This window comes from Thermobia domestica, chromosome 4 (assembly GCF_964235325.1).
Source record: "Thermobia domestica chromosome 4, izTheDome1.hap1.1, whole genome shotgun sequence".
NCBI lineage: Eukaryota > Metazoa > Arthropoda > Insecta > Zygentoma > Lepismatidae > Thermobia > Thermobia domestica.
The window spans coordinates 210,161,839-210,189,763 of record NC_137457.1 but is presented as its reverse complement, the minus strand read 5'-3'; the positions used below and the strand labels follow the sequence as shown (position 1 = coordinate 210,189,763).

General features: G+C 34.4%; 1 protein-coding gene across 6 annotated transcripts in view; it reads left to right on the top strand.

The window, feature by feature from the left end:
- exp (expansion) overlaps positions 1 to 27,925 on the top strand; it is an 857,631-nt gene that overhangs the window by 724,952 nt on the left and 104,754 nt on the right. For all 6 annotated transcript variants that reach the window (XR_014131199.1, XR_014131200.1, XM_081755448.1 and 3 more), the window contains exons 5-8: positions 221 to 376; positions 1,873 to 2,071; positions 20,259 to 20,437; positions 21,372 to 21,459. Coding sequence is in view for 4 of the 6 variants with exons in the window: in XM_081755448.1 (XP_081611574.1) it covers positions 221 to 376; positions 1,873 to 2,071; positions 20,259 to 20,437; positions 21,372 to 21,459 (622 nt within the window). In the remaining 2 variants the exon portion in view is untranslated. The remainder of the gene's footprint in view (positions 1 to 220; positions 377 to 1,872; positions 2,072 to 20,258; positions 20,438 to 21,371; positions 21,460 to 27,925) is intronic.

Below are 27,925 nucleotides of genomic sequence, written 5' to 3'. Positions count from 1 at the left end.
CTCATCTGATTTTGTGGTGCCACCAGACACTTCTTTTTCGTCATTTGACCTCAGTAACCTTTCCACTGTAAAAAATAAAACAAAAACAAAGGTAAAAGATTAAATGTTATCAACATTCTTAAAATATTTCTTCCAATGTACTACGTAGCTTTACATGTGCTGTATATAAAGTGCATTGTAACTTCCTCTAATATCTGTTTTCTCTTCTTGTCCATTGCAGGGAGTTAAGGTGAAGATGGACGATGCAGGGAACATTCTAATAAAGCGAGTATCCAAAAGCAACGTTTATGTTAAATGCACGACAGAGGAAGGAAGCGTTAGCAATGATGTCCTAAAGCTTCCCAATGGAGCACTAGAACTCGAGAAACCGGTCAAGGTAGGTAACCTCTGACCTTTTACAGGTCAGGAGACGTGTTGTCAGGAAGACGCTATGCTTGCTGCAACGAAAGGGAAAACATATTATATTGTAGGGGCTTGGCAGCAACAATGACACGTGGCTTTTATTTCCATATTGTTATGTTTTCTTGTTGAAAGCAAAAGGATTAGGCTATAGCAGGTTTGAAAAAAAAAAAAGCAAGAAAAAGAAGATATCAACTGTAGTCAATAGCTAAGCATTATCCCACACTTAGCACAAATTAATAACTAAGTATTAATAATTTCAAAGATAAATCCTTGTGAGTTATATTCTACTTACAGCGATAGAGGATCGGAAACAGTAGTCTATATTTGTTTACCTTTCCTTTACGATTTGTTATTTTATGTATTTTCTTAAATGTTATATTGTTTCATTCAAGTCGTATATATACACAATGCAGAATACTCTAGAAAGTCTGCATATTGTACCTTTCCTTTACCGTAAAGATCTACATGCTGAGCAACAAACAATGTGTTTACTCATGTAGTTAAAACAAGGAAACATTTGGAACTTTGAAAATGTTTTCGGAGACTTTGTTTCAGGACTAATTAAACCTAACATATGTAAAGCAAAACATTTCAGTTCAGACAGTAGTCATCTTTCGGCTATGCTAGATACCTAAGTGGGTTAAAGAAATTATAGTCTCATAATATAATTCTAGTTATTCTGCACGGTATTTTGGTGATGTACCAACATAGTAAAAATTCCAACACGTCAAGGAAACCTCCAGATTATATATAGCTATGGGATACTTGTTTGTTTTGCTTCACTATCTGAACATCATATCCCGTTTGCTTCTGTAGAAAATTAGAGATGCTTAGAGAAACGTATTCCTACCAGTGGTACTACCAACTTTTGTTTAACCAGAAGAGTAAAATATATTAATAGTACCTAGCAATTTTAAGTCTTAAGAAAAATAGTGGAGGGAAATAAAATATGAGAAAATTAAAAGATGGATGCGGCCTTATAAAAAAATTTAGCCACTATTTACGATTATAAAAAAAAATACCACATAAATCCACAGAGACCCTAATACTTACTGCCATTCCATTCTGCTTTCAATAATCCCAATAACCAGCCAAGAAGTGTTTTTTTTTTTTTTTTTTTTTTTTTTTTATACTTAGAAAATCAAGGAAGTTTGTATTCTTAATTAAACAGAATTATGAAAAATTGTAGAGGTAGATAGTGATACTGACTAGCGATTATCAGAGAAAAAATCCTTAGAAGTTCAATTAACGGGTGAAATCATCATGCGAGTATAGATGTTTCTGATTGCTGTAACAGGGAAATATTCTTTCATTTCAAATAAAATATTATTATTCAACAAGGGAAGCTATGTTTTGAACTAATACTTTCTTTTGGGTCAGTATTTATGTGGTCGCTTTGTATTTATATGTTCTCAAAGAGTTGTTCCTTTGTATTGCATCTTTTTTCATTTTCCGTTCTTTCTTTAATAGTTATTCGACATGAAGAAATTTCAACAGAATGTTAATAGGGAATTGAAGAGAGCGTATCCTGACCGCAGAAAATTGGAATGCCAGTGTATCACTGCCGTCGCATTTGTCAAGAACGAACCAGACCTCCTAGACTGCCCCATCTGGGTCATGATCATCAATGTAGTTGCCATGGATATGCTCAAATCCAAAATACCGCCAAGTAAGTACTTAACCTTCTTTTATTAAAAAGAACAATATGGCAGCGCGTGGTATAATTTCTAGCTATTTTTGTATACTTACCTTTCCTCTACTCTACGTGATACTAAAAATTTCAAAATGAATAGAAGCTGAAGCTTTTCTGGTGTCATATGCAAATAATTGCTCTCAGGAAATCAACCAGATGATGTGTTCACCTGGTCGATATCCCGAGAACAATTATTTCCAATTTCGAAATGAGTTTCTAGGAATACACATGTATATTTAGCGCTTTCATGAGATTTTACCAAATTCAGTAGCATTAACCCTTTGTAACATACTGCCTACGTCAAGAAACCACCTTTTGGAATATTTCCTTTCTATAATCTGTGCTTCCCACCGGTTACACGATAAAATCACGTTACAGCACTGATTTATTGTTCTAGTAACGCTCTCAGTTATATTAACTTCAATCTGAATAGTGTTTAAATATATTTGTACAGTATTTAAATATAGTCTTAAGTAATAATTTCAGAAATTGTTTCAGGACTGAATTATCATCTTGAAGCCGCGGTGGCTTAGTGGTAGAGCGTTCACCTCTGGTGCTTGGGGTCCCGGGTTCGATCCCAGCCCCCGCCAAGTGAACTTTGTGGTGGACAAACACCGTGTGCGTGGGTTTTCTCGGGGTTCTCCTGTTTCCTCCCACTTTCTTCATTCCACCATTTCATTCATTACTCATCATCACCGTCTCCTTTAGCCTAACCGGCATAACCGTGGGACGTAAAACTCAGATTTTATTTCATTTCATTTTTTGAATTATCATCCGACATATGAGCTTTGTCGTGTACGTATTTAATATATTTAAATTTTGAACAAAAAATCTCTATAAACATTTGTAAGAGATCATCTTAGCTGACAGAAAAGAACACGAAAATAAGTGTGAGGAAGAACCGTAGCATAAAGTGTTAGAGAGTTTGTTGCTGGTTAACGTTCCACACATGTGACTTAGGCACTCCACTCTCTTTCACACTTGGTGACAATGCAGCTGGATCATATTTTGTTATTAAGACGGTGAAGTTCAATTTTAACACAGGAAAATTATTGTCGTCAGCTAATTTGTACAACCACCAATGAAAATCATTCTAACAATATATGGTATTCTCATAAAACAATGTAACTTGACACATGAAAAAGGATCACTTTATGTTGCTGGAATTCAGGAAAAATCCAAGGAACTCCTCAAGTTGGGCAATATGTAATAAACATTTTATTCCTCACTTCCAATACCTCCGGCTACCGATATATTTTAGAAAATTAATTATCTTTCGTTTCTTCCTAACAATACATCATCTTTTGCTAAAGACTATTGTTTAAGCTGGTCTTGAATTCTTTGACAATTTTTTTCAGCACCTTCATTATAAAATACTTGTATATTTAGTACGATAATTAAACTTTTGTTGTCATTACAAAAGCCTCTTTTGTCAGCTAGCATTATAAAGTATGTTCCTTTATTTTTAGTAAAGATGCTGCTTTAGTTTCTATAATGTGTAATTGTAATGTAATGTATTTTCTTTTCTTCTTATGAGCTGATACTTTCTAGTCCTATTATATCGGCAATAATGGAACATCATTAGTAAACCTTTTTTAACTCTATATTAGCATGTCGATTTCATTAAGAAATGTTCATTAATCTTAACTCATTGCGATTAAGGCACTGACAGTTTGCGAATGGGTGGTCTTTTATTTAATTCCGAAGGTCTTTAGCTTCCTACGCTCAGGAGGTGGGAATCTTGTATTGAATGATTACCTACCTACATACTTTTTTTTTTTTTTTTTTTTACTTGTCTAAAATAAGATTGACCAAGAAAAGCTCGGAGAACATTTTACACTTTAGTATAAAGACACAATAATTCTCTTCTTTAAATAATTTGATTTTTTCTTTTTCTTTCACTACTTCCATTGAGAGATGTTCCGCCTTCCTGGCACAAAAACTCAACAGTTCTCCATATTAAAACAGGAACATCTTAAGAAACAAGACAACCTGGTCTTCTAACCTACATAAAATTCCTTCGTATTATGTATTTTCAGCTAAAGTGCTGAAAAGCGGGTTAAGACCAACTAACCAAATTTAGCGCAATCGACAATTCAGTGAGCTCTTCCCATGCATTAAGCAACTTGATCAAAAATAGGTAATTTTTTGTTTTGGTTTCATTAACTACTATAAATTATGACAACCTATAAGTTGCCTATAAGTTGTTGATACTAATACAATAATTTGGTGTCGATAGTTTAGAGATTTGTTTACTGTTAATGGCCTGATATATTATGTTTTGGGCATAAATTTTGAACCCTTGCTGTGGCTGTGCTGTGCATTTTAATCAAAGTGACATGACAGAAAATCCTGTTCAAGGTAGGTACTAACATGTCCAAAAATTCATGTAATCTATCCAGCTGTTCGACCGCGATACGATCACAAACAAGATTACATTCGTTTTTAGATTGATTTATTTTGACGATTTTAGCATACCAGTAGTAATTTACATCCAATTCGACCACTAAAGACACCTAATGCATCGTCTTATTAGGTGTACAATCTGGTTCGAGAAACCCGTCAATCCAACTCTGTTCAGAAAGCCGAGTGTTCTTAATCCACGAATAGAATTACATAATAAAAGGTAATTAATATTTGAAAAATTATTATATTTATCTCCAGCCAAAGCAATAAAATGTTCGAAAGCTTTGTTTTTAATTCTTAAGTGGAACTGAATCAAACAAAAGTAAATCATCCTTGGCCTTCAGGATCTTTATCTCAAGCCAAAATAATAAAATGTTCAAAATTTATTGTTATTGTTAACTATATCCTTAGTGAATCAGCACAGAAATTTCGAGGCAGAGTTTTTCCTGTGAGAGGCGCAAGTATCGAATACTTCATATATAATATCATATAGCCTACTCACTAGGTCATTAACATTATTGTGTTTCCATAGGCATTCCTGTGGTTCATTGGTAGAGCGTTTACCTCTGGTGCAAAGGGTCCCGGGTTCGATCCCAGCCCCGCCAAGTGAACTTTGTGGTGGACAAACAGCGTGTGCATGGGTTTTCTCGGGGCTCTCCCTGTTTCCTCCCACTTTCTTCATTCCACCATTTCATCCATTACTTATCATCACCGTCTCCTTTAGCCTAACCGGCATAATCGTGGGACGTAAAACTCAAAGATTTCATTTCATTTCATTTTCCCATAGGTATTCCCAATCGACACACATTAAACTAGTGTATAATTTCATAAAATCCGCCTTTCTAAAATTGTAGCCAAAAATGTTAAAATTATGACCTACTTTTGAACGACTTTCATGGTGCACATGATACTGGGATGATGTTGATCTTCTGGCACTAATGAGAGTAATTCCCTGACTTAAAGCTAAAATATAATTTATAATTTTCGAATTATGTCAAGAAAGAAATAATGAACATACATATACTAATACCTTTGAATCGAATGACAGAGATAACAGCTCGAACTTGTAGAACTGAGTGTAAGAACGATACGAAACATTATTGAGATCAATATGTGTGAAGTAATTCGCAAAAGAACATATAAGGAGTGATCTACTTGTTGTTTCGACGATACAATTAATACATATATTCCAAATATTTGAAACTGTATATGTCGTAACTTAATGATATACGTATACTATAACCAAAAGAGTAATTAGAATTGGAGATCACAGGGTAGAAATGAGAAAGGTTAACTTTTTTTGATTCTGAGAAAATTGAATTTCTAAACTTTGAACCCACAGCCTACTTAGTATATAGCAGGAGAAAAAGCTATTGACTGTAAATGATCTATGATCTATAATATTAAGATAAGAGATTCTACTTCTCAAGGCATACACGATGATATCCATAACCCAATTTCGGTCAAAAGTTACATTTCACCTTTCTATGGTTTTCAATTGGAATAGATGCATAGCAACTTAACTGGCTGGTAACATTGTTATTTACATTTTACTTTCAAAAACGATCGTAGGCTTTCTTTCAATGGTCAAGTGAAAATTCCTTATTTGGATACTGTCAAATTTATATTAATAATAGATAATGATTTATATGCTGTCTTTCATGCCCAAAACATTTGCGGAATTATCTGTCTTCTGTGAAAATGAAGTTAAATGTGGAAATTAGGTTGTTAGCATCTGAACTGCAGTGTTTCAAAAGAAATTTAGATGTAGATTTTTTTTTAGAGGAAGTAACGTTGTGAGAATTCGAGATATTAAAGATCTTGTGTTGACATGATTAATCCAGAAGTAACCTGAAGTGGATGTTGAGAAAATTAAGTTGAAAAGAATTAGGTGGATGGCAACTGTTTGCATAGGTTACAATATGCGAGTTTTAGACATTGTTCAGGAGCTGAGTTCTGTTAATATTTGAATCAAATAAAGAAAAAAATGTTTTTTGATGTATTATTTTACTTTGTTTAATTTAAGTTAAATAATACATATTTGATAAGTGGATTCTTCCAGTTAAATCCGAAGATATACTGTATACTGATAAACTACATGAGAGAACCGTCTGTTATTACGAAGCCTAAATGTAGATAGTAAACTAACTCTTTCAACTGAGCTTGCACATAGCAGCTACTCAGCAATGTACATATCAGTGGCGGGCGACTTTAGCGTGTAGGCCGGATAGGCACGGGCCTACCCAAAAAGTTTAAAAAATATATAAACGCAAAAAAAAAAACAATAAAAACTAAATATATCTTTCACTATTTATATTAATGGTAAATAATAGTTTAACAAATAGCATCAACCACTACTGTAAAAGTAATTTCCCACTGTCGTTAATCAATCAAATGTCTAATGTATTCATAAGAAAGAGAGCGGGCCTACCCAAAATTGCGGGCCTGGTACATATTGATTTTTAGTTAAATTCTACTTTTTCTGTTAAGATTCTTGGTTAAATGTCCCTTCCGCTTATTATATTTTTAAACAACGAATAATGCCCATATAACTTGAAAAGGTCTAGAGTAAAGCGCTCTATGCCTATGCCTAAAAGCTAATAGCCTGGAAAAATGGAAAATACTTTTAATTTTTTAGTTTTCTGACTTACAGACATGGTTATTATTATTTCCACTGACTTCTTTTTCTATCGAAAAGTGAGTTCGCCTTACATGCTCGAACATTGGGCTTGTCCATTTATGTATTTTCAAGAAAGATGAAATAGAAAAACTTTAAATTACATGTTTAGGAATACATCCTTACATGGCAGAATTTTCAGGGTTTGATGACAGAAGAATAATATGAAGCAACAAGAAATATAAGACAAAAAAAAAAAAAAAAAAATAGAGTGTGTTGTAGGTTAGAGACAAGCGTTGGTGTCTAAGCTTTCAACCGGATGAGTGTAATATGCTTACTGCAGGGAAACCATCCATTTTCTGTTCGAGTGGTCAGTTTACCATAATAGGTCGTTGTGCGTTGGTTGTCGTCTTTTGAAATCCATTACCTCCACCAGCTATATATGCTTGGCTCAGTCTTCTTAAATGCAAACATTCCTCACTGTTCATCTTCACTTCCCAAAATAAAGCTTCTTACTTCCTGTGTACATTTGCATACTTCTTTTGCTTTCTCTGTATATATATATATGTATGTGTGTGTGTGTGTGTGTGTTAGTTTGCATATGAAGTTCCACTATGTGTGACATTGTTTGCCGTTCAATTAGTTACCGCAACTTCTCCCCTCTAGGTTCATTTTCCTTGTACGTCTACAAGCTTCTCTTGCAACAGACGATTAGTTGTGTTGGAAGTCTCATGTAGGCCTGGCAGATAGTCTTTACTTATTAGAAAACAACGAAGAGTGTTGCCGCTGCCTACATTTACAACGGTTAATGAGACTTGTTTTAGTTTTCCAACAGTTTCCTTTCCGTAAGTTCGCGAAATTAGTGATGATTCGAATATGGCCTTCATAGGTTCAAGGATCGGACACCTTGAAGGGATTTATTACATCATGGCCAAGACCTCCGCTTCTTTCTAGCTGTTTTTGATAAACAGGTAGAGTAAACATACACCCAAAAGAGGTAACAACAAGCTCGTTTTTTAAAACTGTCGAATATAGACGTTGAAATGTAGATACTTTTTTTATACCACTTTTAAAATCACCATTTTAACACAGCAGCAAGACAAACCCAGGCTCAGAAGATGATGAAGTGGAAGCACTTCTTTTGTTTTGGTTCTCGAATGGAACAAACTCCCTTTTGTTTTGGTAGACTTATTGCCAGCTGCCGAAGAGTGCTTTCAAGATGCCCAGTCATTGCAACATTGAAAGCGGTTCCTTGTATTAGTTTCTTTTTATTTTCATTCTTTTTAAATCCGTCTTCATTTATCAAGGATCTCACACCCATACTGCGCTGGAATTTGAGATAGGACTGTTTACAAGTTCGATGAGAATGTTGATAAATATGGTTTGTGAGATTTCGTGACGTACTTTCTCTTCCAGATTTCTTATTAATATTATTTCCTTCAAGAATATTGAGAGAAACAGAAGTATTATCGTATAATATATACATTTTTCGATACTTCTTTCGTACGATAAGAAAATGTCCATTAATATTCAATTTCTAACTTGTGGTATAGCTGTGATTTTTCTTCCTATGGAAACAAATTCCTGTATTTCTGCGTTCCAAATTTCACTTAGATTATAGTTTTTTTTTTCTTTCAATTAAAAACAGCTAAGTACTCGTTGACATGTGTCAATTAATCATCCCAAACTATGAATTTTCATGAGCTTTATCCATTCATCTGCTTTAAATGTAATCATTAAACTATTTAAACTATTTTATTTCAGCTGTAAGCAGCCTGAACTTCTTACAACTGTTCATGTGTACACATTATTAAGAAAGATATAATACTTTTCAATGCCTTTTTCTTTTTTAATATACAGAATGATTGATATTGAAGGCTAGTAATGGTTCGGATTTTACGCAAGATTTAGGATGTAGATTTCTGGACTGTTGGTATCTATGGCCTTTTAGGCCGTCACGTATGAGGGATGACGTCCCTCGGCGAGCACCATATCCGGGGAAGGGGAAGGAAGAAAGGATTAGGGAAGGAAAGAAGCGACCTGGGACCTATAATTTAGGTACCATCCTGGCATTTGCCTCGTGTGAATGAGGAAAACCCAGGAAAACCTCATTCAGATAGCTGGTCTGAAAAAGCTTTTTACAATTTTTTTTTACCGAGTACTCCTCATCGTGAATCAAACCCGGGACTGCTCGCACCGAAGGCAAGAGCATTAGCGACTACGCTATGAGGGGGATTTTACGTAAGACTATAGGTAGCGTCACATATTATTTTGTTGCAGACAAATCATCTTATTGATGATCCCTAATATAGAACTTACGATTCTTTGTCTTTACGTGCTGTTGTGTCTTTGTGCGAGGATGCATGTTTGTGTGTGTGTGTGTGTGTAAAACTTCAAGAACCTTCTTCAAGCCAGTTACAAATGTCATCTTCTTAATTGTAGTTTCTTGAATCACACTGTGCTTTTTTTTTTTTTTTTTAATAAGTGTCATTTTTTCCCTTAGACTAGTTGTCTCAACTGCGAATGTGGTTTGCATTCTTGTGTGATTAAAGCTTATTAAATACATCTAGTGTGTAGGGAAGTTCGGATAAATATAGACAAAATAATTATGCCTTTATCATCTGTTTTCTTATTATTAATTTACAAGTGTTTTCTTCTTTCTCTTTATGTTTATTTTTTCTTTGCTATAGGTTACTCCAGTTCACTGTACCCTCTACATTGTATATTATTTCACATGTTGTTGTTGTTGTTAGGTCTCACCATTTGAGTTATAGCTATGTGTTTTTTTCTGCATGTAATATTTCGTATTCGTATAAAAATCAATAATCACCACAATCTTTTTTTTTTTTAAAGGTAAATGCAATATTTTAGTTATTGATTAGAAAAATGAAGGTTTCTTAAGTGAAAACCGTTTCACTTCTTGGTACAACCGAGATTTTCTTATATTGATGGAACCACACCACTTCACAGGCGTCCAAATTCACGATCGAAACTTACAAGTTTAGAATTCGCACTTTACTTCTTGAGTATAAAGTTCTGCAAGCATTCCATGACAAGTTCGATAGGGAGATCCAATCAAACTGACACTACTTCAAGTTCCTCATACACTCAAATCCTTAAAATCGCTCACAGGTATAAATAGATTAATTAACTCTTTCCTTAGTTCTTTGATGCAATATGTTTCTGAATATAGTCTTGAAATTTATCAGTGGTCGAAATCATTGCTTAATACTAAAGTAAAGACTTGCACCGTTGTACAAAACTTAATTAAACCTACCAATAGATTTTATCTTGCGCTAGTGCAATCTTGCTAGGATAGTTAAGGCTTCCAATCGCCATTTACCAATCACCATTCACCTTGTTCAATCTATGCACTTCCCATGCAAGAAATGTACTTAGCCTGGACATCTCAATTTTATCTATATATTTGATCACAAACGTTTATTATAAACTCTTTCGGTAAGGATCTTTCTTCAATCATCCCATTATTCAACTATTGTTTCATCAAACATTTTTTTTTTCATATTTTAATATTATCTTCAATGTTCTTTCTTACAATTAAAGTTTGAAATAAAAAATACTTCTTGTTTCTGTTTTTAAATATCACCATTAAATATTATTTCTATTATTCAGTGTTCTAGTCCTTAGTGAAACTCAAATACCTGCTACATTTTTCTTGGTAATCACCTTAAAAAATAACTGATTTTAGTTTAAGAAGAAGAGGATGTTGGACAAAGCGTGGCATTCTAAATATACTTATGTGATTCACAAAGACCGCAAAATGTTATATATAATCCATCCTGTATGTGTGAGTGCAAACGAAGGTGTGGAGAATTTAATGTTAATTTTCAGACAGAGCAGCGTAATTTGAACGAGCAATGCACCTGTTCGAATAGCATCTTTTTTATCCTTCTTTAGGCTCCTTGTATACTGTCATCAAGGTTGCCGTCCATCAGTTATAACCATCCGACAAAACCGCGACTATACTACATTTAGTCTTCTTTCAAATCCTCCATGATCATTTTTTTTATCTCTCTCTTTCTCTCTCTAGTTTTGTTGTTTGAAGCAATTTTCGTTCACACTTCAACAGATTGTGGTGGGAATATTTTTAACGTTCTTTTTTCTCTGCTAGTATCGTTGGAGATGACAAGTTTTCGTTTGAGGTTTTCCATCAAGAAGGTGCTTTGTTCTTGTTGAAGCAACAAGGCTATGTCGGTTCACGGTCTGTGTCGCCTGTATGTCCCACGTCACCCAACTGAGCATAAAGATTTCTTCCCTTCATTGCTCAATAATAGCAATAATAACACAGAAAAATATTCAACTCTATGCATTGTATATTATTACCACTAGTAATATTCAGGAGATTCTTTTGCAGCTTAAGACGCTGACAAGTTATCTAGTTATCTCTTAAAGTGTTACAATTATGAATCTATTTCACTGTTTTTCTTTTCTAAGATCAAAGGTCGTTGTCGTTAACTCTGAATTTGAGATGCTTATTTTATTATGCTATTTCCAACTGTAAAGATAAATTATTTCCTTTTATTACCAATGTTTTTGCATTCATTCAAATACTTAAATTCTGTTCATATCAACAGCATCATAATCACCATCATAATCATTACTAGCAGCATAGTTGAAAAGCGCCCATGCATTGCGTGTTCCTTTCCTAATATTTTTGTCATAATATGCAAGCTATCTATCAACTGTCTTATTCCGCTCCATTTCTTTTCCTTCACATACTGTCCATCACTATTGTTAAAACAGAATTTCTTATCAGTTTTTTTTGTTTTGTCTCCCATACTACCTTTTCTTTCCTATCATTTTTAAAATTTCTTCATTGGATTTTCGTTTCGCACAGTTAATTTTCCCCATTCTTCTCCATATCCACATTTGTTTGAGTACAATATATCATACATGTATAATGACATACTTCGTGTAAGTATGATGACTGTAAATGTACGTATAGTTATGCTCTAATAATATGCGTAATGCATGGTTTGGTCTTATAGAGAACAAAAAGATACTTAAAGAAAAACGTCGGGTTTCCGAGGGAACATTTATCACTGAACTTTGAGGGCTATATGTGACATCGGAAGAGAACCGTTCTCTTATGAAGAAAAGACAGTGATATACTCATATTTTTCAAACATAGCTCACTTCGGGAACAAATTATGATCACAGGTGTGTTCCATTTTGCTACCCAATTTTATTATTTGCGTTGCTTTTATATGGTGTAAAAAAGGCCTATGCGATAGCGCGAAGAGGCGAAAGAAATGCCAAAATAAGTTAGTGAAAATAATATTTGTATTTTATACGGAACAAAATGAAATATTAACCTCTTTCTAGATTATAATGAAATTATCTTATTTTCTAACTTATATCCACTTCACAATAACCACCAATGTTCTTCTGGGTAATGTCTGTTTACTCAGCCAAGTTCCCTCTCTATAGATAGCGGGTAATCATTTCAATCGAACGTTGGGGATACGTGGCTCAGTAGTAGAGCGCTTATTTCTGGTGCGTAGGGTCCCTGATTCGATCCTCTTCCAAGTAAGCTTGTGGTGGACAACATCGTGTCCGTGGGTTTTCTCGGGGTGTTCTCGTTTCCTCCCACAAGTCCACAAATTCTCTCATCATCATTCACTTGCATTAATTTCGTCTTCCTTAGCCTAACCGGCAAAATCGTTGAGTTGATTTTAAGGTCCCGTTCAGCAGCGAGGCCATATGAGACGCCGATCTACTGATTAACGTGGAATCCGAACCACATGAGCTTCCGCCGGGAATCGAACCCGGGTCTTCCACGCCAAAGGCGCGTACGCTAACCGCTTAGCCACGGAGGAGCTCTCGGCATAATCGTGTAACGTTGAACTGAAAGAGAAAAGAGTAGATTCGAAAGAATTCTTCATCTGACCATGTGCACGCTGCATTTGGAGAGTGTACTTGCAAGAAAAATAAGTGCTTTTAATTAATAAAATTTCTTCCTATTTCCAAAAAGCTTTGTGTTGTAAAACCTCCGTGCACCGTATTATATCGCTCTATCTATAAATGTTGGGGGTTTGTTCGATTATCACATTTAATATTGTAATAGAAATATTGAGAATTTTGGAAATGGCTCTTTCGATTTCTGTGTTGAAATTCAGTTCTTTGATTTGATTGAGACAAATAAATAGCTTTATTCGTGTTGAATTATCTTTCATACTTGGTGCAGATGTCAGTGTGTTAAGAAATTTAGAATATCCCAATAAAGAGGAAAATTAGGAAGTGAATTTTTCAAGTTTAGCTCTGCCAGGGAGTTGAGACAGTTGGCTTAGTTAATATATATATATATATATATATATATATATATATATATATATATATATATATATATATATATATATATATATCCAAAGTTTCATCATAATGATTTCCCAATATGGAGCACTTTGTACCGGTAGTCAAACCTGGAAATCATAACACAAAAGGAACTGAAGATACAGGTAATCAGAGACGTAGCAAATTATTATGAGCTAAACTATTACAAAAAATAAATAAATAAAATAAAATAAATAAATAAATAAATAAAATAAAATAAAAAAATAAAATTAAAAGAAGCACTTCTTCCAAGTGCTGAGTAGAAGATTAACCGAAGATGGAAAAGTTCTATCTATAGACGTCGATTAGCAGAAAGGAGGGGAACAACTTCATATATTTTACCTCATGTTAATCTTTCGATTCTGTTTCTGGACTAGTTGCTATATCTTTGAAATTATTATAAATAATTTAAATATTAAATTCTCTTTTCAAGATTACGAGCAAAATTACAAAATTGTAACACATATTAAAATTAAAAGATTACTAAATTAGCCGTTTATTTGACAGCAGTTTTAATAACCAGCTCCATGGAAGGAAACCGTGAATTCCTTTATCAGTTTAAGAGAAAGTTTTTGTCTTACCAAACCAAATAGGCCTATATATTCCAAAGATTTTATTATAATTTTGTTTTATATTCCGTGAAAAGACAATGGATAGTCTGTCAATTGTATACATTATCGATCTTCACTCACAAATCACACCCTCCTCTTCTCTGAAGAAGTTATCAAAATAATTTATAAAAAGAATAGAATTTACTAACCACTAAATTCTCTCTAACCACTTTTATGGATACGTGCAAAGAGAGAAGCCGCCGTAAAAGAAAGAAACTTAAGTGAAATTATTTTTTTAGACTAAAGTCTTTAAACTTTTAAAAGATGGCACCACAACATTTGTAGGTAAATGATCAGCCTTCTTTCATGGCTTGATTAGGAAGCCTTTGTTGCAGACACGATTTCACCAGTAACATACACAGTGGAACGAATTATTACTCATGTTCAGAGGAGAAGAAGAAGAAGAATCAAGCAACCAACAAGCATTCTCTTGTCTTCCATCAATCTTGTTCTCATCACTCTTTGACCTGAACAATTGTGCTCTCTAATAACTTAAGAACAATAATTAGCTACTCAGCAGATTGAATTAAATCTTTGATACTCTCTCTTTCTCTTTCTAACTGCTCAAGTTCATGAAACATTTTCTTGGTGTAAGTTTTACATTTTTATTCGCATTAAAATGTATTTTATTTTATTTTCAAGTGTGTTTCACACTTTGCACTCAAGCGTGTTTCGTGTTGTAAAATTTTATTTCATTTTACACTGATCATCTATATATATGAAACTGTTAGGCAATTGTCTGTAAGCTTTCGAAAAACTCACAGATTCACAAAGTACTTGCCAAACTATGTCACAAGTAGAACAATATGTAAAAAGAGAAAGAAAGAAAAATCATTATTTGAGAAAAGATGGTCAATGCAATTGGTTCCTTTCATAGGGTTGTATCAATCAATTTCTGAGAATCTCTAGAATAATTTTGCAATTATTAAATTATTGCTGATACATTTTCTTTATCTAGAAAGGAAATTCTCTTTGGAAAGCACAGTTGTGGTTTACTTGAGACATTGCTTAGCAGCATCATACGGAAAGCTTCATGCTTATGTGTAAATGCTGTTTGTTCTCCAAAACCTGACGGGATACCAACTACATTTATGACTTTCCTAGGTTCATCTACCACCAATTGAGACCATTAGCGTAGTTTGGTCACTATTTATTTGTTAGCACTACAAGTATCTCACTTGATGACATATATTTGTTGTAAAATAAACATCTTAAAGAGAGTAAAAAAAAAAAAAGTGATGGAAAATGACTGGAAACTCTCGAAATGTGATATGGAGAAGAATGGAGGGAATTAGTTGGGCCAAGTGTAAAACGAATGAAAGGGTATTAGAAATGGTTAGGGAGAAAAGAATAGTTGTAGGTAGTATTGAGAAGAGGAAGAGAAACTGGTTGGGACATTGGCTAAGAAGGACCTGTATTGTGAGGGACATGCTAGAGGGTATGGTGATAGGAAAGAGAGGGAGAAGGCAATGGAGGCTACAATTGATGGATATCAAAACAGAAAAATCGTACGTGAAGACGAAAAGGTTAGCGGAAGACCGGGGAGCATGGAAACTTCTTAGTTGCGGCAAGTGACCTGCCAATACTTCCTGAATACCTATGATGATGAGGATGATAATTCATTTCCAAAGGCCTGCTGAAGCTTCCGGTACGTTACCGCGGCAGTCTCACCAAGTTTCATACAGAAGGAGATTGCCTAGCGCTGCTCAATATTACGTGCTTCCGTTGTTGTGATGGGGGTCCAACACACGACCGCACTCTCGTGATTGCCACGTGCTGAGCTAGTGGAGCAGGCTCAAGGTCACACGATGGCGGCGGTTTCAGTCTGCAGAGTTGCCAGTATCAGCTGAAAAAAACATTCTCATTACTTTATTGTCGGACCTCATATTTAGAAAGAACAATTCTTGAAATTTTGGTTGATATCTTGTTACAGCTCTACATGAACACCAGCATTCTCAATACCATTCCTTAAACAAAGTGCTGCATTCCTCACTTCCGCTTGCAAGAAGTTCTGGAACTTTTTGATCATATTGGCTATTATTGCTTCCAGTTCGTTCAAATTGCGTATTTTTCTATTGTAAACTTCCTCCTTAGCCGACCCTCAGAAGAAAATCTCAGAGGACTACGGGTTAAATTTGGGCTACGGGTCGATTATTCATGTGCACCATGTGTCTCCCAATCCAACGACCTTGAAACTATCATATTACCATGATCGTATTCATATTGTGCAGGCACACCATCTTGTTTATAAACAAGCTGTGGTTTGTTTTCTGAAATTACGATCACACGAGTTTTGAACATATCCAGATATCTTTATCCATTCATTGTGTTTCGTACAAAGGAAAAACTAACAACTGCAGATGACGTCAAACTGCACTATACCGTTACCTTTTGACGACTGCTGTGTGTTCACAAATCAATCAACATGTTACATTGCCTTTTCGCTCCACAAAAGATTGTCAAATAGTTCGGGTCCGTCATCGTATCAATCCAAACAGTTTTTCGCTAACTCCTTACATCTGTCACAGTCAATAAGAAATACTTCTTGTACATAATGTGGTTTCCCTGGTTTAAAAGAGAGATTCTTTTTCAGAATGGTAGCAAATGCATAACGTGTGAGACGACTTTCACGAGCTCCTAGACCCACATATTTCTTAAGGCTTCTAGCGAACATCTCATTAACACGGGCGATGTTCTCGAAGTGGATATTCCTTATCTTGTATCAGTGACACTGTTGTTATTAACCTTCAGTGGCAATTTTTAATTGTTTTTATATCCAATGTTGAACGAATTCCTCGTTTGAATTTCCACTACCTTTGCACAGATCTTGATATCTCACATTGAGTTGCTATTCTGACCTATTCTTCCAATCTTACCTTACGCAGTATTTTAACTCAAACTGCAATGAAACAATGGAAAAGATTCCAAACAAAGCCTTAAATGCTGTTCCTTCTAAACATAATAGTTTCGTAAAAATCAGTTGATAAATAAATAAGTTAGAGCGATTTAAAAATATCAAGTGACTTATCAGACACCCTGTACGGCTAAGTAAATCGAAATGACAATGCAAAATTGATAACACACTTTTCTTGCAAATGAAATATACGCAGAATGTAGGGATATGTTGGGAAGAGACCTTCGAGTAGATTAAAAGGAAAACGAAGGGCCCATAAGGAAATAGGCAATTATAATCTTGGTTGCGTTGGAAATGAGATGAAATATTTAAATTTAACGTCCCACGGTTATGCCGGTTGGGCTAAAGGAGACGGTGATAATGAGAAATGAATGAAATGGTGGAATGAAGGAAGTAGGAGGAAACGGGAGAACCCCCAAAAAACCCACGAACACGGTGTTTGTCCACCACGAAGTCCACACGGCGCGAGCTGGGATCGAACCAGAGACTCCAAGCACCGGAGGTGAACGCTCTACCACTGAGTCACCGCGGTCCCCCTTGGTTGGGTTGCAGAAGAGAGAACCCAATGGCAATGGCAATGAATCTTCAGCTTTGTTAAATCTGGAGATGATAATAAGTCTAATAATCTCTAAGGCTGGAACAAATATAATTCCAAATTCCTGATAATCTTTTCATAGAAAAGAATTGGTCAACTTTCAGAATACAATAAAGCAACATAAATCAATTTTTATTTTTCTCGTCTCTCATAATTGTAATCTTTATAGATTTCTTCTACATACAAATTTATCCTGCAATCTTATTCTGTGAATAATTTTATGCGTTGCTACCTGAATTCAGGTTACTACCAGAATTAATATTTAGTATTTGAGCTTCTATATACATGGTATTTTTCACGTTCATGCCACATTTTTCTCGTACCAAACATTAATTTCATTTCCTACTTTCACAATATATCTTTTAGGAATAGGCATCTCGTTAAAGAAAGGAAAGAAAGATAGAAGAAGAAAAATGTTAATGGTTTAATTTGCATTGCTACTTGGATTACATAGTTTGATTTCTGGCGAACATTTTTAGAATACATTGAAATTATTTTCCAGATTTACATGTAATTATGATTTGAGAACATTAAAATTCTTAATGGCTATAAAGAAAAAAATGTTTTCAATAAGATAAAAGTTGCCTAGTCGGTTCTTGTATTTGTTATTTTTCTTCGTGTTAATATGGTAATCAATTTGTCTTCAGGATATATGACAAATATGTTCCTTATACGTATTTCTCCTGTCTTTCCTTTCGACATCTACGTCCTCGATAAGCTCTTTAGAAGCATAACCCTTAGATCCAGGCTTTAGAAACCACACAGTTATTGCGTTGACCTTTCGGAACCTTTTCAAATGTGTCTTATCAATGTCGGTTAGAAAGTTCTCCAGATACTAAGACTTGGAAAGATTCTTTAGTTGATTCCTGTTTTTTATTCTCTTCCACATGGAGTTCCTCACTACATTTGGGGTCGAAGAGTAAATGGAAAGTGGTCTATAAGTTAAATTTAACAGAATATTTGGTTTCAAGTTAATCTTCTGTAAGTCCTTTTGAAATTCTTGAAGCTGCCGAGATAAATTTAAGTGCAGCATTTCGGTATTTAACAGTGTTTAATAGTAGTTAGAGCAAATATGAATGTAACTTTAGTCTGTACCTTTGTATTTACTCAACAAACAGTTATGTACAAATCTGCATTTCAATCATACGTAGTTTCAGACTGCTTGAAGGTAGGCACAGAGTTCTCGCCTGAAATAATGTATGTATGTGGACTCTAAGAGACTATTCGTGAATTAGTAAACTGTTTTTTTTTTTTTTTTTTCGAAGATTGAAATGAAATAAGGTTCTCATTTTCACTAGCTTAAAACTGGTTAAAAAAAAAAAACACCTATTTCACCTTGACATTTATTTCAAAAGCAACATATAGATGCGTGTATTTCTGAAATATTTCTTCGGCATATTTTTGCTATATCTGTTGACGGTTCCTTCACAGATAATTTAATCAGCATTCAATTTTGACAATGAAGTACAAGAGGTTTGTTAATTGGAAGCACATATTTCATCGAGTCGCTATTTTCTCCAACAATATGTGCTAAATATTGTTGGATTTTCACGGGAATCACGAATTGTTGTGGATCTTTCCATCCCAATCTTAATAGCATGTTTTACTCTGCAAACCCAATCGTATAATGGAATTACAAACTAAACCTATACTTTTCTTATCAGCAGTAGAACTACCAAAAAGACATTAGCGATCATTTGCCGATTGTGAATGAGTCAGACGTTTCCACCGTTACAAACAATTATCATTTACTATTGCCACCATAGGGAAGCATTAGAGACTGACTGGTTCCTCTCCTGAATAATGTTATCCTTTTAGATCTTGACTTTTGAGGGAGAACTTGGTATTATGTGAATACGAGCTATGCAATGCGACATATACTAAGCGTATGAATTACAAAAGATGGACATGGAAGATTTATTTAAGGAAAATTACGTGACAAAATAAAGTGACCAACTTCGGAGGAATTTTAAGATTTTAATTTATAGAAGTCCTATGCTACAAGGTTCTCCCAACGACTTAGATTAGCTTTCTCCAAACTTCAAATTTCTCTCAAGTATTAAGACCTACATACTGTTAAGACATTTAAAAATATCAGTTTGTATTAACTTTACAAGAAAAAAGTTTAACCAAACATGAATATATGACTTAATTTCTTGAGTAGTCAACGATCAAGTAAAATATCGTATTTCATGTATGAGCTGCCTACAAGTATTTGCAATATAGTATTTTTTCTCTATCACACAATATATTATAATGCGCTTTTTATAATGCCGTATAGACAGCCAATCGATAAATTAGGATAGAACATTGGGTGAGACTATGATGAACACTTTTCTCACGGACATTACTGATTATTAATTAATAATTTAACTTAGATCCTTCATGTTTGTTGTAAAGCGTTTTACAGAAGTAGATTGTATGGCTAAAACTACAGTATGCAAGGAAAATCAAAACCAACAGTTTATAGCTATTCCACAACTTTTATGAATAAAAACATTTTCTTACGAACATATGTATTATGTATCTCTAATAACCTTTATATATATATATATATATATATATATATATATATATATATATATATATATATATATATATAATCATCATATCTATAATAATAATCTCTCATATATCTCTAATAATAATTTGTCTTTTGTTTACAGTGAAGCGAATGGACATTAGGAATAGGCCAAGAATCCCTATCCCAGACGAAGATCCGTACAGTGTCGCCGGAAGTGGATCTAGCGGAAGTTCCGGGAATGGAAACAAGGAACGCCGCGGAGACAAACCACCAAAACTCCCACCCAGAGATACAGCCATGTACCCACATGACATCCCCAAGGTTAGAAATTTGTTTGCTACTTAAATTTTTAACAAATAATATAATTATATGTGGTTTACTTCTAGGATAAATTAATTTTGTAATTCCTTACTACTAATAGCAAGGATGGACATTGTTTTTTTTCGTTTCATTTAGTTTATAATTGTTTGTTCTTTATTCTGAACTAAATTTTAAAGAACAGTCAAGTGCTTGTTAGTTACTGCCTAGATCTCAACCAATCAGGCAGTTTTTAGCAGTTATTTTGAATGTGAGTCCTCAACTCTAACCTATTAATGTCCATACTATGGACGGTAATTCTGAAGTATTTATTTTGCTTCATTTTCAAAGTCTTATGATGTTCCAGCTTGCATCGTAAGACTGTGAAGCAATTAATTTTGCAAACACGCTTTTTACAACAAAACAAGAAAAAAAAATTATCGTGCACTCTATTGAGAGGCGCATACTTACGAAAACATACAAAATTTGCGTCTATCAAATAGTACGCTGTCTCGGAAATTGACTGACACAACTCTCGTGCGTTCGTATCTCCGATGTATTGTCTTTGAACATAATGCAAGATGAGTTTCGTCTTGTTCGGTGTGAGAAACATATGGCCTAAGTTTGTTGGTTTCTTCTTAGAACATTCTCTCTATATATGAGGGGTTCACATATACTCTTGTCATTAGCTTCTTTCTATTATGTGTTTATCGTTACCTCTGTTCTTTACACCCGTTTTAAAGGACGTCTGTCTACTTTTAAAAATGCACAGGCCCAATAATCTTTCCTCTAAATATAGCAATTTTATAATGCAATTGTAATTATGCTTTCTTCAGTCTTTAAAATATATAATTCAAATTATTAATTAAATTAGAAATGCATAAACTATTAAAATTAATGATAACTGATATTGCACATCAATCATCTAGATATTACATGGCTGTTTGTTTTCTTTTAGCCTGACTACGATGATATCGAGGAAGAAAATAGGTTCAAACCCTTCCCGTCGTCGAGGGGTAAAGAAAAATCGAAGGATAAGAAGTATGGTAAGTACTTTCTTTTTTCTATATATTGAATTACTCAAAGTATCACTAATATGCTTGTAACAGGGTTTTCCAAACTCTTTGTCTTGGCTAGCTTACCAGGGCACCGCGAAAAATTTACGAAGTTCCCTTGAAATGACATAGCTTTAGAAACGTCATAAGTTTAATAACAATTATTTGGATTTTAGGTTTATACCAACTAGGGATGGTACCGAGACCGAGACTAGTCTCGGTCTCGTCTCGGTCTCGTCTCGAATTATCGAGACGAGACCGAGACGGACTTTTATATACCGAGACAAGACCGAGACCGAGACGGACTTTGAAATACCGAGACAAGCCTCTAAAAAATCGAGACGAGACCGAGACGAGACTTAGGTCAGTCTCGAAAGTCTCGGTCTCGTCTCGAATATTGATATTGATAGATACTAAAATTGCTTTCACTCAAAATTTCTTTCGTTGCTATGTTAGATAATATGAGAACGGATGACTGATGTACAGTGGCGTATTTAGGGGGTGGTTATCGGGCTCAAACCCCTCCCGAAATAAATTTGTGATCATTTTTTGCATTGCACGTACAACGCAAATGTTTCTTTCTCGTTCCTCAAGTCTCTCCCGAAACAAAATCTACTGCTGATGCAAATGATTTCTCTCTCTCTCATATATATATATATATATATACAGTGGCGTATTTAGGGGGGCTTCCGGGCTTAAGCCCCCCCCCGAAATCTTATTTACTATAGTAAAGTATATGAAATATCTTGCAGAATTTTCACATTTTCAGGCAAAGCCCTCCCCGAAACAAAATCGTAAATACGCCACTGTATACATATATATAAATATATGTATAGATAGATAGATATATATATATGTGTGGTCGCGGTACCCCCAGGGCCGCCCTGCATAGGTTCCCGGGGCCCAACTTTAATTTTAAATGGAAGCAAGGGGTGAGTGGTACCTCATTCGATAGATCTTTAAAAACTAAAAAGCGTTGTGGCAAAAGATCTTTCATATCGGGCATTGTATTCAAAATGGCCGCCAAGACATGTTGCCTCTATGAGATACAGTAAAACGTGCAGTACCACTAATATGAAAACGGTTGAACATAAATGAATCGAACAAAAACTCAAATAGAAAATGTCATGTGGTACATCGATTTATATTGTCGCGGAGGCTTCCAGGGCTATCCTTCATGGGGGCCCAGGGCGCAACTTCAAAATTGTAAATGGAAACATGGGATGAGTGATATCTCGTTCGATATATCTTTAAAAACTAAAGAGTGCTGTTGCAAAAGATTGTTCAATATTTTCAAAATGACCACCAAGACATGGTACCTGCATCAGATAAAACGTCCAGTATCACTAATATGAAAACACCAGAACAAATATCCGAATAGGAAATCACAGAGGTATTTATCATTCTATCGCTCGAGAATGTTGCAACAGTCGAAAAGATGATTAGAAGAAATCTAACTTTTAGAAATTTATCCTAACCTCACTCCGTATCGGATCGGATCGGTGAAATTGCAGATGAGTGCCTTAGTTTTTGCAAATTGTATCTACGAAACAAAGTTATTTGAAATGTGTTTTTGTAAGAGATAAATGTCTCTGTAATGGGATAAAGTATGTAAAATTGTTAAATGGTATCTTCCATTTTGATTGCAGGCAATGGTTTGATGCAAAAATGAATAAACTGAAATGCGAAACAAATTTGTCGAACAATGCAATTTTAGAACAATGTTTACAAACGTTGTTTTTTTTCAACAGTCGTCTGCATGATATTGGTTCGCTTCTTTTCCTTCTATGTCTTCTTGCATGTGATAGAATATGAGTTTCACTGAGATGTCCACAGTTACATTCCGAATAACTTTCAACGGTAATTTCAGTTGTGATCCTTTGTAACGAAACGGTACATACTGATGCAGATATGTCCCAAAAATCTTGCACGCATTGTGTTAAGTGGGCAAAATGTTGTTAAACTTGAATTTTATCTTATTTTTATTCACCTTATTTCACTTTATTTTTATTCATTATAGTACCAGTCATTTGTACACATAAGTGTTTCAGACAAACCATATCTATTGCAAATAAAAGTGAGGTTCTCATTTGAGAGTGAGTTTGGCCCTGGGACCCCATGAAGGGCGGCCCCGGGAGGCGCCGCGACAACACCATTCATTCCCGCTTCACCTACTTATGGACAGAGATTGGAAAGATAATTTTCTATAATTTCTTCCTTTGCATCATGTCAATTACACTTTAATAATCTCTTTCTCCGTTGCATTATACTCCAGCCGTGAAATGATAAATACCCTCTGTGCTTTTCCTATACGAGTTTTATTCTGTTAATTTATCTCCAACTATTTTCATATTAGGAGTCTAGCGGTACTGGACGTTATATCTGATACAGGCACCATGTCTTGGCGGTCATCTTGAATACGGTGACCGATATGAAAAGTCTTTTGCCACAACACTTTTTACTTTTTAAAAGTCTATGGAACGAAGTATTACTCGCCCCATGTTTCCACTTAAAATTTTAAAGTTTGGCCCTGGGACCCCATGAAGGACGGCCCCGGGAGGCGCCGCGACAACACCATTCGGTGTGCCCCATGGCATTTCCTATTTGAGTTTTCGTTCGGTTCATTTATGTTCAACCGTTTACGAGATATCTCCGCGGAAAGATTAAAATGGGCCATCCTGTATATATATATATATATATATATATATATATATATATATACCGTCAAATGGGGCTACTATGAACATGGGGGCTTCTTTGAACAAAACTGGGAAAATGTTTCAATCAAAATTTTCATGCCCTGAAAAGTCATTTGCGGCTCATTTGAATATTGCAAGTAGTAGTTTGGAATGTTCTGAATTCAACCATGACAAATCTATAAACTTTACTAACAATGATGTATGAGAAAAAAAATTAAATATGAAGCGATGTTTTTTCTAATTTTTCGTCGACCAGAAAATTGTGTCTCTGGAACTCTGGTTTAAAGCAGTAACTGCCTAAATCAGTGTTACTGATGAAATCTCAGCCATTATCTACCGATTCCAATAGGTTCTATTGTTGTCTATCCTATATTCAAATTTTGGTGAATTTTTGAAAACCACATGTCATTTTAGGTAAGAAATGGGGCTACTATGAACAGCTGATTTTGGTGGGTCTAAAAATCAGTTCGTGGGTAATAGTACGGTATATTCTAAAGAAAGGTAAATGGCATTATACTGGGCAAGTCATAGACAAAGAGAGCTGCAATTGGAAAGTCAAGTTTACGCGCATTAATAAAACAGGTACCAGTATGACATTCTATTGACCCGAAAATGTAGACAGTGATATGGTTTGTGCAACGATGTTACCAGAGCCCATTCTTAGCAATCGAGGGCTTCTTAAGTTTGGTGGCATCTCTTTTGAAAGTCTCAATTTGCAATAAGGCCAAGCATGTTCCAATCGTATACAAATAGTTTCTTACCATCCTGTATAGTGTAAATAGTGCTTGTCCATCGTACTGAAAAAAATATTTGCGTGTCTTTAAAAACGTCTCTGTTAGATTCATATGAACATACGGACCTCTTACTACAAGAGAGACCTTTTAAAGTTTTAAATATTCAAGTTGCAATAGTGATACGATGGACATCAACCTTTAAGAAATATTGGGTAAGTACATTTTAAAAATATTTTCTGTAGACCGCTAGGAAAATCGCACAACTATGTAATATATACCAAAATGTTCATAAAACTCGCTTCTTTTAAACTCAATATCAAAGAATACCATAGAGCTTATAGGAAGAATTTTATAATAACAATTAACATTATGTTCAAAGTAGCCCCATTTATGGGGCTACTTTGAACACTCGTATTTCATTTTTTTTCTAGCTGAAGACGTTATCTGACAACAATGGTTATCAACAGAGTGATAGTACTCTTTTGTGCCATGGTTTTAAAAATATAACATTGGGCTTACAGTATGTTGTTTACAAAATATTTAAGAACATGTGTTTTTTTTGTATCAAAGTAGCCCCATTTGACGGTATATATATATATATATATATATATATATATATATATATATATATATATATATATATATATTAAAAATGCTGAAATTTTGTACCAAGTTGGGAAATTCTAAATACTCTGCAATATTAGATAAACAAGCAATGTTGCTAAAGCAAAATAAAGTTGTATTTTCTCAAATTGCGCTACGTAAAGTATTACACATTTCTAATTTAGTTATTTAACAAAACCACAATAGCCCATACATTATTTAGTGTAACAAAGGACAACACAGTATCACTAACATCAACATTTTGGAGATCTCTAATAACTCAAATGGTATGGCCGGTGTAATGCGCATCAACTGTATCTTAGCGTTAAATACTATGATCATGGAATAATACATTTCGAATGAATGAAGAAACAAAATTTCAAGAAAAGGAAAATTTAAATGTTTCTAAAGACTTCACTTCCGAAAACGCGCTGACATATCACGTCTCATCATGTAGATGCTTCCAAAAGACTTAAAAGCTTATAACGCCATTTACAACAATTATTTCAAATCGTTTCAGAGATACCAAACACATTGGTAGTGATTGTTATACTGCTTAAAATGACGTATTTGTATTAAATTTTTATAATGATTATTGCTTTCCTTAGCTTCTATAACATTACAACAATAGTTTTTGGTGGTTTTAATTACAACAAGTCGCAGTTACATTATTTTAAGCAGTGTTGCCCACTTGAATAAATTGCTAAATATTATTCTAAATATGTGCAAATAACGTAGATAAACTGCAAAATATTTTAGAATTACTCGTAATTTGTTTTATGGTGCAAGAATACTTTCAAGAGACGACGTTTTTCATAGTCTTTGGGCTACTTATAATGTTAATGTTTAAGTCTTCGTTCCAGCAATACATGTAAATGCAAATTGTAACTGAAATTAAATGTAACTGATACATTTTCAGTAATACTAGTTGTTCCCCCTAAGCCTTAGGCCTGGTGTACATTTTATATTAAGACCGTGCTTAATTAAAGGTTCTAATTACACCTTAATTATATTTCACTTGTTTTAGTTTGACCACCGACCTCAAACTCTATCCATACCATATAGCTATATGCAATTATCCAAAGACTTACAGTTAGTAATACACAGTGTTCATTCTTGTTTTGTTTTGTTTTAGTTTAACGTCCCACAGTTATGCTAGGGCGGCTAAAGGAGACGTGGAGCGAATGATTATAGTGGAATCCGAACCACTTCGGTCGTTCAACTTTACCCCTACCGGAAATCGAGCTCGGGACCACGCGAACCGAAATCAAGCGTGCTAGCCGCTAGACCAAATGGGGGTCCTCACATTGTGTTGATTTAAATCATTCAGTCAGTGTTGCCAGATCCGATGATTAAAAAGTAGCGTGTCTGTACTCTGAAAGTAGCGAATTCGAACTATTTGTAGCCCAAATATATAGAAATGAATACTGATGGTGCTAATGAAATAATTTAATATGAGCTGGAAAGTGTGTTGGACGTATTGCAAGAATAAATTATGATCGACGGACGAAAACAATTCTAGACTGGATACCACGAGACAAAAAGTCTAGGAAACCTCCGCATACAAGAAGGTGTGACGAAATCAAGCACCACTGAGGAGTAACCTGAAAAATAATTGCCCAAGTTAGATAGTTGTTGGAGAAGACTTGGAAAGACCTTCATCCAGCAATGGATTAATAATGGTTTATTATGATGATGGTGATGATTTTATTATATCTGGACCTCGGAGGTAACCTAAACCAAGTAATAATTTCGTAATTTTAGAGAAGCGAAAAACCGGTTTCTTAACTAAGACCTATAGTACTGTTTTCGAAACTTACTAATAAGTTACAAAGTAGTAAGATGCTTTCATACTTACATTATTACACTACTAGAAAGAACATAGTCTATTAAAAAAGTATTGTTAACTCAATTTCAATATATGTAACTTTTACTAGGTAAGGTAGGGTAAAAATGGATCCAAAATTTAATGAAAGTCGTAGAGCGAGAAAAATATATTTGACTATTCAATCCATCATGTTGCAGCAAAACTACGAAAATTAATATAAAAGAAAACTAGAAAGTTAAGAATCACTTGTTTTGGCGAGTGAGAAAAAATAGATACAGATAACTCTAATTACCTATGTACTTATATAATATGTATGTTCAAGTTTCGCAAGTAATTTTCAATCAATATAAAATTTCAACGTAATGAACGCACGATTAGTTTTCTCGAATAAAGATTACATGCACCGTTGAGAATTCAGGAATAAGCTTAATCTATGTTGCGGCACTGGATATGTGCTTACGTAATGCATTACGACCTTATGAACTTGTATAACAAACAGAATGCACTTAAAATGAGACGCGAACTATGTGAAACATCGAACTTTGAATCTAACTTGTTTTGTGATCCAACTCGAGACCTCACATAGCAAAGAT